The 16071-nt window shown below is 36.6% G+C and overlaps 2 protein-coding genes across 4 annotated transcripts in view; one reads left to right on the top strand and one right to left on the bottom strand.

The window, feature by feature from the left end:
* Positions 1 to 42: 42 nt before the first annotated feature.
* Positions 43 to 3368, top strand: tm4sf4 (transmembrane 4 L six family member 4). Its single transcript, XM_017478533.3, has 5 exons — positions 43 to 355; positions 608 to 697; positions 965 to 1104; positions 1462 to 1645; positions 1971 to 3368. The coding sequence occupies exons 1-5, from the start codon at positions 182 to 184 to the stop codon at positions 1977 to 1979; spliced, it is 597 nt and encodes a 198-aa protein (XP_017334022.1). The 5' UTR covers positions 43 to 181; the 3' UTR covers positions 1980 to 3368.
* A 4070-nt stretch (positions 3369 to 7438) lies between these two features.
* Positions 7439 to 16071, bottom strand: part of wwtr1 (WW domain containing transcription regulator 1) — a 46091-nt gene continuing 37458 nt past the window's right edge. For 2 of the 3 annotated variants that reach the window (XM_017478507.3, XM_017478508.3), the window contains 3 exons: positions 13662 to 13789; positions 12709 to 12821; positions 7439 to 10975 (listed from right to left, as the gene is read on the bottom strand). In XM_017478507.3, the coding sequence (XP_017333996.1) occupies positions 10794 to 10975; positions 12709 to 12821; positions 13662 to 13789 (423 nt within the window). In that variant the 3' untranslated portion in view covers positions 7439 to 10793. Of the gene's footprint in view, positions 10976 to 12680; positions 12822 to 13661; positions 13790 to 16071 lie in introns of all 3 variants that reach the window. The other variant, XM_047158124.2, reaches the window with a different exon arrangement.

Raw genomic sequence — 16071 nt, forward strand, 5'->3', positions numbered from 1 at the left:
TGGTGACATCATATGACAAGGATATATATATATGCACAAATGTACGTCTCCCCTCAGATCAACAGGGACCAGAAGTTGGAAAGGAACCCTGGAATAGACAAGAGTTAAGACAGAGTTTCTGGATCCCTTGGACTGGTACTTTTTTACTATTTGAAAGACACACACAAAAAAAGACTGAATCATGTGTTCTGGGAATTTTGCAAAGTGTTTAGGTATCACCCTCATTCCGCTAGCTATTCTTTGCTTCCTCTGCAACATCTTGCTGCTCTTCCCTGGAGGTATACCTGCTAAAAACAATGAAAACATTACAGATGAGGCCTGGTACTTCGGAGGAATAATAGGCTCTGGAATATTGGTGAGTGACTCTATTTTACTGAGTGCATTTAATAATGTGAAATTACACTCTATTTCAAGTATTAATTATCTACACCATGTATAGGATGGAAGTTCCTCAAAGTGATCTAACACAAAGTGTCTTATTAGTGATAATGTGACAATTTCAGACAAGGATATTACTTGCTACTAGAATGTAGATATAAATGAAGGTTTGTGTCAAAAGAAATAACACGTATGAATTTTACAATTGTCTGTGGTCGTGTTTTTAAAGATGATTTTCCCGGCGCTGGTATTCATGGGAATGAAAACCAACGACTGCTGTGGCTGCTGTGGCAATGAGAACTGTGGGAAAAGATTTGCGGTGAGGAGTTGCTCGAATCAATGTGCTGATTTCAGAAACACGCACACACACACACACACACACACACACACACACCTCAACCGCCCTCTCATCTCAATCATACTTTTTCATTTCTCAATTCTCATATAAAAAGTGTAATTTATCATTTGATGGTGTTTGTTGTGAAACCTTTTTTCAAAATGTTCTCCAAAAGCAAAAATGACTGAATATTTGTATTTGCATACTATCAATCACTGGATTTTAATTGATGTTTTAATCTCTCTCTAGATGTTTTTCTCCATTATATTTGCTGGAGTCGGCCTTTTGGGAGCTGGTTATTCTTTCATCGTGTCAGCGGTTGCCATCAATCGGGGGCCTAAATGTTCAACAAATGGCACTGACACATATACATACCCATTCAATGAGGGGTAGGTACCGAGGGGAAGTGATCCAGGTGGATATTGATGTAGTGATCAGAGATGCACTTGTGCTTAACTTAGAAGGGCATAAAAACTGCAAAAATACATCCAAAAAATGTCAACTTATTCAATCAATATAAGTAGCTTTCAGTAGATAGTAAGGAAGCTGATTGGTTGGCTTAATTCACAGAAAATCCCATGTATTCATAGTACAAAAAGTATTCTTCAAATACAGCAATTACATATACTTTTACTGTACATAATGTACACTGGTAATTTACGTATATCTATATATACAACCTGTGTAATTTCTGAGACATCAGACATTGTTTAATTTTTAACATGTTTTGTGTTTTCTATCCTAAGTGACTACCTGTCCAACCATACAATGTGGGGGGCGTGCACTGATCCTCCAGGCATCGTGCCCTGGCACCTAACACTCTTCTCCATGCTGTTGATTATGGGCATGGTTCAAATGGCTCTGTGTGCATTTCAGGTCATCAACGGCCTGATCGGCACTATCTGCGGAGACTGCTGCGGATGTTGCGGGGTACGATGAAACGTTTATAAACTAATCTATCTATGCTAATTTTCCACTCCACCCCCACCCTCAAACTTATGAATAGCATTACATAAAAGGTTATTTACACAAAAGTGAAGTTTGATACAGGAGCTAGAGCAAAAGATATGGAATTATTAGATTAGTGTAAGTTTATAATTAACCTTTAATCAAATCAGCAAGTGGTGTATTAACTCAACTAGTATTACATTAACTCAGAAGCTCAAACAAGGCCACTGGAGTGATTTCTGTGTTTTCTGCACTTAAGTTGGACACAAAATGTAACTCCTTTCCACTGCTTTCTTTCCTCCAACAGGGCTCTTGAACTGAATGACTCCAGAAGTGATGAAACATACCATGAAGATAAATAATGTTGAAGGTGTTTTGGCCTACATTTTCCAGACCTTGTTTTTTTTTTTTTTTTAAATTATTTATGCCATTGAGACATTTTTGTATAAGGTTTACATTGTACACTATGCCTCTTTTGCTTGATGGCACTGCTTATGAAGGCAAAAGAGAAATGTAATATTTATATGAAATGTTTAAAGATCATTATCACTCACATTTTAACACAAGGTGTGTGGTTTTTTTTTTTTTTTTTTTTAAAGGTTGCTTTATATTTTTGCAAAATGTGGACAACAAATAGTTATAATAGGAATCACGTTTTACACACAGAGAATCCCTGGGGATAATGTGTGGTCACAGGTGTACGTACACCGAGGATTTTAAAATGAATTGTACAAGCTAACCTTTATATCAACAACCTTGTGAACTTTTACTGTAATTAGTGACACAAGACTGTACTACAGAATGTGAGAATTATATATATATATATATATATATATATATATATATATATATATATATATATATATATATATATACAGTATATACAGCACTGTGCAAAAGTTTTAGGCACATGCAAAGAAATGCTGTAGAGCAAAGATGCCTTCAAATAATGAAATGAAATGTTTCTATATAAAAGAAACTGTACCGTAAAGAGTAGTAAACAGTAGTAAATGAAACAAAGTCAATATTTGGTGTGACAAAAAATAAATAAATTAGTAGTCTCCTGTTCAATTAGTGCAGTTTTATAAGGAAATGAGCTGTAAGTTTTATTGAGCATCTTGCAGAACCAGACACAGTTGTTCTGGAGATTTAGACTTATTTTTGCAGCAAAACACAGCAGCCTTCATTGTGATTTTTGTCTGAAAAGTGGTCTCTTACGTAATATGCTGCACTGTAAAACCGGATAAGTTCATTTAACTCAAAAAATTTGAGGAAACTTATTACCTCAAAAAATTTTAAGTTGATGAATCAATTTCTTTAAGCCAAATACACTTAAATATAACAAGTTTGAGTTAAATTTTTGTTATATTTAAGTGAAATTGATTCATCGTCTTAAATATTTTGAGGTAATTAGTTTCCTAAAATGTTTTGAGTTAATTGAACTTATCCGGTTTTACAGTGTGCTTTCTTTAAAGTCATACAAACATTTCTCTGTAACTTTCTGTAATTTTGTGCTAGAAAACTAATGTTTGGGAATCTAAAATGTTTTTGTACTGACTTGATAATGTAGAAGTCATAAAATAAAAAATCTATAACAAAGTTTGTACTAAAAAACATAGGGTGCCTAAAACTTTTGTACGGTACTGTATATGTTGGAAAGCTTGATACCAAATATATTATTAAATAATAAAATTATCAATGTTAAGCACAGATGTCCTAGTCTTCTTTTCAATGCAAAGAAAAACAGGAAACAGGCATGACAGAGGGGCAGAATGATCCTACAGGATGTAACCCCAAATTCCTTAGAGGATTCCTCTAAAGATTTAACTGAAAACAACATCTGGCCAAGTTTAGAACTTCACAAGAGAGACTTTTCAGCTGATAGTGTGTAACAGTATTAAACAAGATTTTGTGCGTTTTGGTATGTCATAATATCTGTTTACAACTTCACATCATACACACGCTTAGAAAATTCGTCATAGATTCTTTGGATGGTTAATTTTAGCTTTCTATTAAGTGGTTAAACTCAGTGGTCAAGACGTTGGACTACTGATCGAAAGGTTGTGAGTTCAAATCCCCACACTGCCATGCTGCCACTGCTGGGCCCTCGAACAAGGTCTTTAACCCTCAACTGCTAAGTTGTATAAATGAGATAAACATAATTCACTCTGGATAAGGGTGTCAGCCGAATGGCATAAATATAAATGTTGTAGTGTTCTAAGATGGACAACCAAAGAAGGATTCTCTAACATATAAATCTTTGGCATGATTGTGTCTGCAGTAATAGTGGAACAAAAACTTCTAAACTTTCTAAGTTTTAGTTCTAAACTTAACTAGATTTGCTAAGAGTATCATGCAGCCTTTAGTATGGATTAATACTCAGAGATATAAAGAACACCCCAAGAGCTACATCAAGTGACCTCTGAAAAAGACTGAACATGTATGACTTTCATGGAAGGGTGGCTCTAGGAAAAAGACACTTCTTGCCAAACAGAATATGGCAGCACAACATAGGTTTGCAAAATTGCATCTGAACAAATCACAAGGATAGAGATGTTTGGTCATCACACACAGTGCTATGTTTGGCAAAAATTAAACAGAGTGTTTCACCACAAACACCCCCTCATACTGACTGTCAAGCACGGTGGTTGAGGGGTGATGCGTTGGGCTTGTTATGTAGCCACAGGACCTGGGTAAATTGCAGTCATTGAGACAATAAGGAACTCCACTTTATACCAGAATGTTTTTAACACAAACGTGAGGCCACGTGTCCTGCAGCTTAAGCTGGGCTGAAATTGGGTCATGGAAGAGAAAAAGGATCTGAATGGCTAAAGAAAAAAAAATTCAAGGCAATGGGATGGCCAAGTTAATGTCCAGACCTAAACTCCACTGAGATGCTGTGGTGGAATCTTAAGAGAATTCTAAGAGCTGTGCATAAACACATGCGTTCAAACATCAATGAACTGAAGCAATGTTGTAAAAAACAGTGGGCTGAAATTTCTAAATGAAGAAGAAGCCATTATTGGTCACATATACATTACAGCAAAATGATTTTCTTCACATATCCCACCTTGTTAGGAAATAGGTGACACAGCACAGGGTCAGCCATGGAACAGGGAGAGCTAAGGGCCTAGCTCAAGGGCCCAACAGTGGCAGCTCGGCTGTGCTGGGGCTTGAACCCCCAACCTTCTGATTAGTAACCAAGAGCCTTAACTGTTGAGCCACCACCACTCTGAATGATGTGATAAACTTCTACAGAAAATGCTTACTTACAAGTTATTGTTGCTAAAGGTAGTTCTATGTGTTGCTGAATTACAGGGTGTACTTATTTGTCCCCCACGTGGTTTCTAAATATTGGTATACTTTTTAGGGTAGAAAATGACTACATATTGAAATCTGTTGAGTTTAAGTTTTTTTGTTCACCTGAGGTTACTTATTTGATCAAATAGTGAGGACGACACAATTGTTATTTAGGTCCTGATAAATAAAAACATAGAATTAAATGAGGGTCTATTTTCTTTTTCCCATGACTATACAGTATGTCAAGAAGGTGTGAAGTCAACAGGGCTAGGAGGACACACAAAATACTTATAAGCCACTGATAATCAATGCAGTGTTGTACTTTCCATGTCTGCATAGAGTTTTTAAAAATGCATTAGTCATTGTGACAAAAAAAAAGAAGAATTTAAGCTTAAACTTAAATGTTTATGCACAGGTTCTTTGGATGGTTGAGTTCTAGATTCTACCAGGTTCTAGTTGGAACCTTTTCTGATAGATAAAAACTGTTATTAATACCTTTAATGATTTCTTCAGACAACCAAAAAAATCCTTAAATATTTTTAAAACATAAAACTTTAACACTTCAATGAGTGTGTAAATTTATAATTTTAATAAGATATCCAGACTTTGGAAATATTTTTACCAAGTATTATTTTATTTTTTTTAGGAGGCCAAAAAAGATTTTAAAAGTCACATATTTGACTTGCTGGTGTATGTAGTTTTTAAGCCATTTTTCCTAGGGAAAAAACCCCCAAACCTTATAAGTAGTATAATGTTAAAACTGCGCCTCGCTGTTTACAGTAATATCATATACCTTTACATTCTTGTATGTAGTATACAAATGCTTCAAAATACTATTAAAATACTATACTACCGCTACTGTAACTGTACATTTTATTTTGTTATTTTATTTTTATTAGGCTATTTAGATCATTAAGGACCTTGTAATCCTGGTTTAGGAAGGCACTAAGCAAACCTTTACAGGTTATTGCATCTCACTGTACAGCCTTTGCACTGCTATTGTATCAGTCAATTTATTGGTGCAATGATGTTCCTCTTTATGACAGAAAGAGTGCAGATATTACAGCACCCAAGGCAAACTGTGAGAAAACAGCAACAAAGGTGTTTGCTTTTCATGTAGGCATTTGGAACAATAATTTATCTATTGTGAAGATGTTTGTATAATGATCTGCAATAAAGTAGGTGATATAGACAATGCCATAAATGTATAATTCTATGAACTCTAAGTAGTTTAGTTCCCAGTCACAGTTTGGGCTCTCAACTGAGAAAGACTGATGTATGTTGGAATTACGTGCTGTAAAATCCTGTTGATTATATTTGAGTCATTTAAAAAAAAAAAAAAAAGAAACTTCTTGACAATACATGGTAATGCAAAATTTGACGTCTCATTTTATAGGCTGTAAAAACATCCTGGTGCTCAAAGTTTAATACAATCTGTGGATTTGACAGCCAGATTATAATCACTCAGGATAAATATGACCTCTAGTGGATAGCAGAAGAACAAAAGGAGAGTCTGGACTACACCTTAAAAATTATATTGTGGGTGCGCAAGCTTGGGAATGAGGTTCACTTATTTCCAGCGGTGGTAAATATACATTAAGAAGTGATACACAGAGACAGCACATTATTACTGCAGGAACACTGTACTAATATACTGGGTAGGGCCTCCCTTTGCTTTCAAAGCCTCAATTCTTCATGCCATGGATTCCACAAGATGTCTGAGACATCAATGGTAGTCAGTGGTCCATGTTGATATGATTACATCACTCAGTTCCTGCAGATTTTTCAGGTGCATTTTCATGCTGTGAATCTCCCGCTCTACCACATCTCAAAGGTGGTCTACTGGATTCAGATCCGGTATCTGAGAAGGTCACTGAAGAACACCGAACTCATTGTCATGTTCATGAAACCAGTTTGAGGCGACTTTTGCTTGGTGACATGGTGCATTATCATGCTGGAAATAGACATTAGAAATTGTGTAAATTGAAAGGATGCACATGGTCAACAACAATACTCAAATAGACTGTGGCATTCAAGCTATGATTCAGTGGAATTAACAGGCCTAAAGGGTGCCAAGAAAACATTCCGCACACCATTACACCACCTCCACCAGCCCGGACTGTTGACACAAGGCAGGTTAAGTCCATGGATTCATTCAGTTGGGCCTAATTCTGACCCAATCATCTGTGTACCTCCGCAGAAATCGAGATTCATCAGACCAGGCTACGTTTTTCCAGTCTTCAACCATACAGTTTTCTTGAAACTGTGGCCACTGCAGCCATACATTATATATAACCACCCATCCCCAGGACTACAGAGAATCCCTGACAACTTATTAAGATAATGTGCAGTCACAGGTGTGTGTAAACCGAAATTTATACCACTTCCACTCCATTAACAATTTATGTAAACCTGAACCTTCCAAGTGTTTCAGAAGAGCACTGAACTCTGACAAGACAACTCACACACACAATCTGTGGTACACAATTTTATTAAATTTTTTTGGTTGCTCAACAAGTTACACATCAGTTTCAGAGATTTCTTTGTGAGGTTATAGTTCTTACAATCGCCGCCATACATCCCCCAAATACAGTAAGCGGTCATTTTGTTTCAGTGTGTATATGTGTGTTTTCCAAGCCTTTCTGCAACATCCCTGGAATCTAACAAACACAACCTCCCTGTGTTACTGTGGCTAGGTAGTGTGTGCGCTACACAACCATGCTTTTAGATAATGCTACAGAGAATCACTTTTCCTTTTTACACCACTCAATAAACTATTAAAACACCTTCTTTCTGTCCAACATATTGCTTTGTGTAAATGTATTGCTCTAACATGCATAGATGATCAGATGCAAACACTGTGCTTATTAACAATAATCTGCACCATGCTCTAACCCTGGAATAAATCACTTTATGTATAGAACAAAATAACAGGAAGCCACTCAGGAACCACTCGTTGTTATGACTGACTTTAACCCCAGGGCTTTTCCTCTTGGTGGATCGACAGGAAAAGAAAAAAAAAAAAAGAAAAAAAAAACCTTTTTTTTTGTGTCTCTTTTCCATCTTACACATTTAGAAAGTGGTCAGCTGGGTTCCAGCATGTACTTGCTTGAAAGATTCAGTACTTAACCAATCAATCCTGACTAAAGGATGTCATGAGTTTAACCCAGAATTAATGATGCACTAAAACCACTGCCCCCCCATCCACTCACTGAGAAAGCCCATCAGTTTATCCAGCAATCCTTTGCCCATGAACCGTTGCCTGTATACAAAATAACGATATGCTGCGTAGTCAATATAAGGTAGCTTTATACACCACCAATGCTAAGAATAGCTAACAAATCACGTAACATCCAATACAAAAATATTAGACACATAGAAAAAGGTCACTGGATTTCAGCTTAGCTAAAGAAATAAAGCAAGATCATGTGATCTCCCACGCTCATCCAGTTCCGAGTGTTCATTATTCGATCCCCAAAACTCAGAGACGATCATTTCTGGTTGCTAGAAAATACTCGTTTTGCATATTCCCTGCAGATTATTATAGAAACCTGTTCACCACTGAGTTAAAGGCAGTCCTACTATGCGGAAGAGTCCAACATGCAGTCTGCGTCGGATTAAACGGATTAAAGAACCTCACAGTACAGTGAAGAAACACAGAGCAGGAACCGTCACATGAAACTTCAACATTTACTTAGAAGATCCAACTCAACCCCGTGCTGATTTGTAGTGCTTTGAAATTTCAATTTCATTAAAAAAAAAACAACAACAAAAAAAAACAACTAAAACTCTATTTAAAAAAAAAAAAAAAAAAATCATAGCTCTCGATAAATACTAAAAAGGCAAACTCTATATCAAAACTCATAAAATGCACCAGATGTCAAGGGACACATCCAGAGTATTTAACAGTAAAAAAAAAAAATTAAAGGAATACTGAAGCAGTACACAAAAAGTACATGGTATAAAATGTAGGTCTACAGAGGCAAACTGCCGTATTTCAGAGGCATGAGCTTACTTGATATAATAGCTAAACTGGGATCAGCTTGAGTATAAACCTCTAAATGCGAATGAAATATTGTTTCTTTAGAAAACAAAACTGCAAATCGAGTTACGACAAAGCTTTTGTGCTGAATACAGTAGGAAACATACTTGGTATTTATGAAGAAAAAGAAAGTTTGTTCATAAGGCCTTGAATTTTAATTGATCAGTAAGGCTCCCCTCTAGTGCAGATAATGTTGAACTGGCTACCATGCGTAATAAGCATACATAATTGAAGCCAACATGGTCTCCAGTTCATAGCGGAGGCAGTGGCTCCCTCTGCTGGTGCCTACCAAGTGTCCCTACATCAACACTTGGGAGGTGCATCTCAAAAAATTATAATATTGTAGAAAGGTTAGGGTTTTTTCCCCCGTTAATTTAATTAAAACAGTGGAACTTTCATATATTCTAGATTCATTACACACAAAGTTAAATATTTCAAGCCTTTTTTTTGTTTTAATCTTGATTACGGCTTACGGCTCATGGAAATCAAAAATCCAGTATCTCAGAATATTAGAATAAAGAATTTAGAATACAGAAATTTAGACATGAGAAGAACTCTAATCACCTAATTAACTCAAAACCCCTGCAAAGCATTTCCTGAGGCTTTAAGCTCTCAGTCTGGTTCAGTACACGACCACATCATGGGGAAGATGAAAGTAAATTTTACATTTCATTTGGAAATCAAGGTCCCAGAGTCTAGAGGAAGAGTGGAGACGCACAGAATCCAAGTTGCTTGAAGTCCAGTGTGAAGTTTCCACAGTCAGTGATGATTTGAGGTGCCATGTCATCTGCTGATGTTGGTCCACTGTGTTTTCTCAAGTCGAGAGTCAATGCAGTGAGGTTTTAGAGCACTTCATGATTCTATCTGCTGACGAGCTTTATGGAGATGCTGATTTCCTTTTCCAGCAGGACTTGAAAACTACTAGTAACTGGTTTGCTGACCATGTATTACTGTGCTTGATTGGCCAGCCGACTCTCCTGACCTGAACCCCATAGAGAATCTCTGAGAGACACCAGACCCAACAATACAGACGAGCTGAAGGCTGCTATCAAAGCAACCTGGGCTTCCATAACACCTCAGCAGTGCCACAGGCTCATTGTCTCCTTGCTGTTCCGCATGATCCAGTAATTCGTGCAAAAGGATTAAAGCCCTGACCAAATATTGAGTAGATAAATTAACATACTTTTAATTTCTGGATTATAAATTCCTCATTCTAATATTCTGAAACACAGGATTTTTGATTTCCGTGAGCCGTAAACCGTAATCAATATTAAAGCAAAAAAAAAAAAAAAAGGCTTTACATATTTCACTTTATGTGTAATGAAACTAGAATCTATGTAAGTTGTACATATCGAATTAAATTACAGAGAAAAATGAACTTTTCCACGATATTCTAATTTTTCAAGATGCACCTGTATTTATGGAGACCGACAGCAACAAATAGCTGTTGAGTCTTGCCCAAGGTCAGAGGAATGACATTTTTGATCAAGCTACACTCAGTGACAGTAAAAACCAACTCTATCCTACAGTATATACAAAAGAATATTCCACCACACCTGAACAAATTTGATTGACTTATGCTTGTTCTTTGTTCTTAAGCTGAACACTTTGGTTTTTTGGCTCTTCACTTAGAAAATTTACAGTAACCAGGATAATTCTTTTTAAAAAGGAGCAATATAGGCACATCACAAATAAGAGAGCGGAGGGACTGATTGAGTTAAAATTCAGAAAGGTAGCACTGCTGCTAAAAGTCTTTATCCCTTTTCCCCTTGGAGCCTCTGCGCCTCTTTAGAGCCAGGTGAGAAAAGGCTCATTCTTGTTCAGAACAGACTCCACGTCGCTTAGGATGGGCATGAGATCTGTGCCGTCCAGGGTGCCCAGGTCCACGTTAGTGCCAGGCATGGAGTCTAGGAAGTCGGGGAAGCGGCTCTGCTGTGGCACATTCATGTTGACTGGCACCATGTTGTCACCTACAGAGAGAGAAAAGCCAGGCTGATGAGACTTTAACCTTCTAAAACTTCCATATGTAACATTGGTCACTCATGCATAAACACTGTCCTTTGCTCATTCCATGCTCATCCTGAACATCCTTTCAATATACCGTTTGACTATATTCTTCTAACCTATATACTATAATGATTTATAATTGCACTGGTGTCAAGTACTGCGTCTCAATTCGCCTACTTATATTATGCACTAAAAGTATGTATTCTTTTTGTGTAGAAAAAGTACATACTTCTGAGTGTGTAGCAAGAGTATGTAAGTACTGGGACAGACCAGCATGTCATGTAACAAGAGAACGCTGTTGCCTAGTTATGCACACCATCACCGTAAACAAACTGCCCGATGCATTTCAGCTTTTCTTCATTCATTATTCCTTATATAATTTATATTAAATAATTGAATTGACCATTCCCTTGATTCATTTTTCCACATTTCATTTACACCTCTCGAAAATGTGTCCTTGAATTCGGTGAAGCAATCCGTCACAAAACTCCTCCCTCATGTAAGGAGTTGTGTGCAATATTAGCTAAAAAAGTGTCCACAGATCCACATTTCGAAAATGCACGATTGGGACAGATTAATTCTAATGCCGGCTATTATTTAGGACGGATAGCAGGTGAATTGAGACATAGCATAGGTTTATCCTCATGTTGTTTCAGGAAGTTTGTACTTGCCACTGTCACCTCTGGCTTACTCATTACGGATCTAAAACTATATCTGAATTTCTAAACCTGCATTGTGACAAGGACTATTGTTAAAATAGCTATACAAATAAAATGGAATTGAAGTGAACATCAGACGTAGAAAGCGTTTTAATAATTGTACCTCATTACAAAATACATCATTTAGGAAATTGGATTGTATCAGAGTATAATTTAAAAATAATAAGACTCTGGTTCTTTTCTTTTCTCTGTATTAAATTCAATGACATTTCTGTGCACTTTTATGAGCTAATTTAAGCATTTTATTAACTATATTTAAAACATCCAGTCAAATCCATTCCAATTTCAATGCATACCATTAACTAATTATCGCTGCACAAAGATTGTCTACAAGTTTAATTTGCTGTTTATATAATAAGGTTATGATAATGGGGAACAAACTACTAGTTTCATTTGCTCTTTATGTAATAATGTTACATTAATGGGGGCAAAAAATCTAAGCTGATGGATTAGATCATTAGCATGGGTTCAAATACAGATAATGTAGTTGAATTTTGTTCTATTGTGTACAAATAAAGGAAAAGGTATGAACACTTATCCCACAACTGTAACCTTCATAAATTTTCCTATAATATAGAAAAAGACGGTCGTGTTTACAAGATTGAATTACAGAGGGTTAATTATATATTTTATTTATTTATTTATTTATTTATTTATTTATTTATTTATTATATATACACACACAAACACACATCACCCTGACTTTTTGTCTTACTAAGACTTATTCAGACTCTCTCATTTAAGTTACAATTTTTTGCCTTTTAAAAAAAAAAAAAAAGTACATTTAGATGTGGACACTTTAACCTTCATTTAAATAAAATATTGACCTCCTACTTTCACTTTTAACTGAGAATGATTTTGAAACAAAATACTTCTCAATGAAGTGGATTTTCTACACTTTTCACCATCAAATAATAAAAAAAGGCAATGTTTTGCTGTTACTGCTGACCAGTGTAAGTTAGAAGACTCCACCATACCCGTGTCCATCTCCTCCATGTTGCTAAGAAAGTCCTCGGGAGTGGTGGGGATGCTGTAGCAGCCCAGGCCCAGGCCGCTATCCGTACTCTGCTCACGTGAATGGTATGGCCCACTATGGAAACACATACACACATGCTCTGATAACCCACTCCAAAATTCTGTAGGCCAAACATCAATAAACAAGCACTTCCCTGTACCAAGAAGACATTCTGCAAAATGAACACATGGCTGGGATATGATTCCTCCTTTTAGAGGAATACCTAAAACAACTTTTTCTAGTGCATCTGTAGTCTTTATAGACAAAACATTTTGACACATTTTCCCTTACTAAGTAAAGAACACAAAAGCTGCTCACTGAAAACTCATACATAATGGAAGTTATGGAGAATGTCTTTCTAGAGCTTTTCCTATGTACTTTTATAAAACTTTCCAACATTGAAGCAATAGCAATTTATGCTTGCCCTCAGGTTATCCAAGCACATCGATGTTGGGAACGCATAAAAACAAACTGTTCCCTCTGAAAATACAGATATAAAGCTTTATTTAAAAATACCCTTGACTGACATGAAACACAAAAACAGCCCCAAACAGATGCTCTTTGTTTCCTATTACATGTGAGTTTCAGGTAAACACGTTTTTCATTCTTTTCTCAGTACAGGGAAATGTGTAGTAATCCCACATACACTGTTTATACAGTGCTGTTTATACAGAATACTGGAGTGTTCCTTAAAGAAAGACATGGTTTCAGGAAATTTAACGCAAAGTATCAAGTATCACTAGATCAAATGTCTCTAAATAAACTCTCAGCTGTATCATTTTTACACACAATAAGCAATTCTATTCTCATCTAGGAGTATTCAATACTCAATGTGAATGCAAAAGGAAAATAAGAGAACTAAAAACCAAAATGGTATAAAATATCAGAGAATCAGGTTTGGAAAGAAGTGCTTACCTGTTCAGAAAGGGGTCTGAGCCACTGGTCGGAATAGTGCCCTGGTTCATGGCAGCTGGATTGATGGTAGGAGCTACGGACGCCATGTTGTCTGAATCCATGGGGATCTGTCTACACAGCGCCACCTCCTGGGGGAAAAGAAATCTTGTAACCTGATGGCATTTATCAACAAGCCACAAACTATACTGACCAAAACTATTCATTAAACCTATCTTATGGGAAACGTGAATAGGAAGACTTTTATTACAACATAGCACCAACAGGAATAAAGTAATGTTTGTTATTAAATGTTCATATATTATTGAAAGCAATCCACAATGATATTTATGGTGAAATTTTATTTTTAAATAGAGATTTTAAGGACCCAAAAGTTGTTTTAATACTGTAAATAATTTATATATATATATATATATATATATATATATATATATATATATATATATATATATATATATATATGATACTTTTCTCAAATATCTATAGACAGATTGTTCAGCTGAACCTACCGCTTTAAGTCGCTTTCAGTCAGTCAGTACAGAGACGGATCATTTACAGTTGGCATGGGGCTAATGTAATGGAACAAGTAACAGAAGTTCTGTAAGCTACAAGCTAATAAGTAATAGTGATGGAAATTCTGTAAATACATGACCAATAGATTACAGTATTTCCTAACCACAGTTATAGACAAAAGATTCTGGGTGAGACAGACTTGTTTGCTACATTTGTCTCATAGCTACATTGCAAAACTACAGAATCAAAGGTCAGAACCCAAACACGTCTTGGAAGTTTAATTCCATTCACTGTAAAAGGACATTTGATTTGTTTTCTGGACAAACCATCCCTTTGTGGCAAAACGGGATTTGGGCCTGCAAGGTCTCAGATAGAAAGTCGAATATTATGAGCCTGCGTGAGGAGCAGTGATTGTGTACATGTGCAGGAGCTGTATGGCGCTGCTTGTGGATGCGTTTTAATGGTAATGCGGAGTAGTTCTCTTCTCACAGCACTGCCTTTAGGGCGTAGGCTGCTAACTGAACAGCTGCACTACCACAGTCCTGAGGAGAAAAACAGTGGAAATCATCCAGTGCCAAAAACTGACTTGACTTCTCAGAGTTATCAATTTTAATGGACAGACTAGGAAAAGAAACATACTTGTTTACACTACTGATCTCCTCTTCTCCCTCCCTTTCGTGTCCTCATGTACAGACAGCCACAGTTACGCAAAATACTCTGTTTAAAGCACACAGAACTTGTTTGGTGTAGTACGCAAAACATCCCAAAAACTTCTGGGTAAGCTAAACATCTCCGCTGGGAGGTTAACACTCCTTCACCTCACAGACGGCCATTTTGGCAGGCACTTTGTAAACAGTCCTGCTGATGAATTACCGAGTCTGACTGTTAAACGCTCTTCTTGTCGATATATCCTCTTTCTTTGACGTGCACCACTGTTATGCAACTGAAGGAGTAAGAACAAACCACCACTAGAGGACACTATGATGGATCGTATATACCCCCTCTTTCCGGTCAGCCCACTTCCCAGCACAGCTGATGGGAGGGACCTGAGGCAGAAAAGTCGACACAAACAAGGTCCCTTTTCAGAGGAACACAAATCACAACATTCACATTGTCTGTGCCAATGTGATGAGCGAGTGATGGCGGGGGGATAAGTGAGTACGATTAGGCCTCTGCTGTCCTGAACAGCACAAACTTCAACAGGATGCCTCCTGACTCTCCAAACAAAAGCCATGTGTCTCACGTGTTTTTATTGGACCAGTCTCTGTGTTTTTCCCCCTCAGACTCCAAGCCATTCCTTTCCCAGACACACTGTGCTGTCTGATAAAGTCAAAGTGTGTAAAACACACACACGCACACAGACAGACAGACAGACAGACAGACAGACAGACAGACAGTCAACATCAGCTCTATTCATCCAGCAACTGGTGTAAGCAGGAAAGCAAATTATGATAAATGTCAGCTCCAGCTAGAAGGGACTGGAGCACTTGTTGACTTTAGCAAATAGAGAAAATGTTAAAGGAGGAAATAATTCCTAGAAAATTATGAGGAGACTATGAACCTCATTTATCACACTGGATACAAACAATTCATGAACATCTAGTTTGTTCAGAAAATAGTCCCAAGGGCTCCTGGTTTTCTTTAAATATCTGTACAAGAGGCTCACCATGTCAGTTTTTAAGTCAAGTTTAAATCACTTATTTCTTTCAATTGTGCACATCTTAATGAACATTTTGTAAAATAATAAAAAATAAAACAAAATTAAAAAAATAAAATAATAATAATAATAATAATAATAATAATAATAATAATAATAATAATAATAATAATCTTTGTTCCTTATTAAGGAATGCAATCCAAAAAATTATGACAAATTACCCAACTATCCATTCTATTAGGC

Source organism: Ictalurus punctatus, chromosome 10, assembly GCF_001660625.3.
Source record: "Ictalurus punctatus breed USDA103 chromosome 10, Coco_2.0, whole genome shotgun sequence".
Taxonomy (NCBI): Eukaryota; Metazoa; Chordata; class Actinopteri; order Siluriformes; family Ictaluridae; genus Ictalurus; species Ictalurus punctatus.

What these genes read in the sequence shown, in the direction of transcription:
- tm4sf4 (XM_017478533.3), top strand. Translation starts at nt 182, where the DNA reads ATGTGTTCTGGGAATTTTGCAAAGTGTTTAGGTATCACCCTCATTCCG. An exon ending in TAATAGGCTCTGGAATATTG is followed by an intron (nt 356 to 607) that starts GTGAGTGACTCT and finishes GTGTTTTTAAAG; the next exon opens with ATGATTTTCCCGGCGCTGGT. An exon ending in ACATACCCATTCAATGAGGG is followed by an intron (nt 1,105 to 1,461) that starts GTAGGTACCGAG and finishes TTCTATCCTAAG; the next exon opens with TGACTACCTGTCCAACCATA.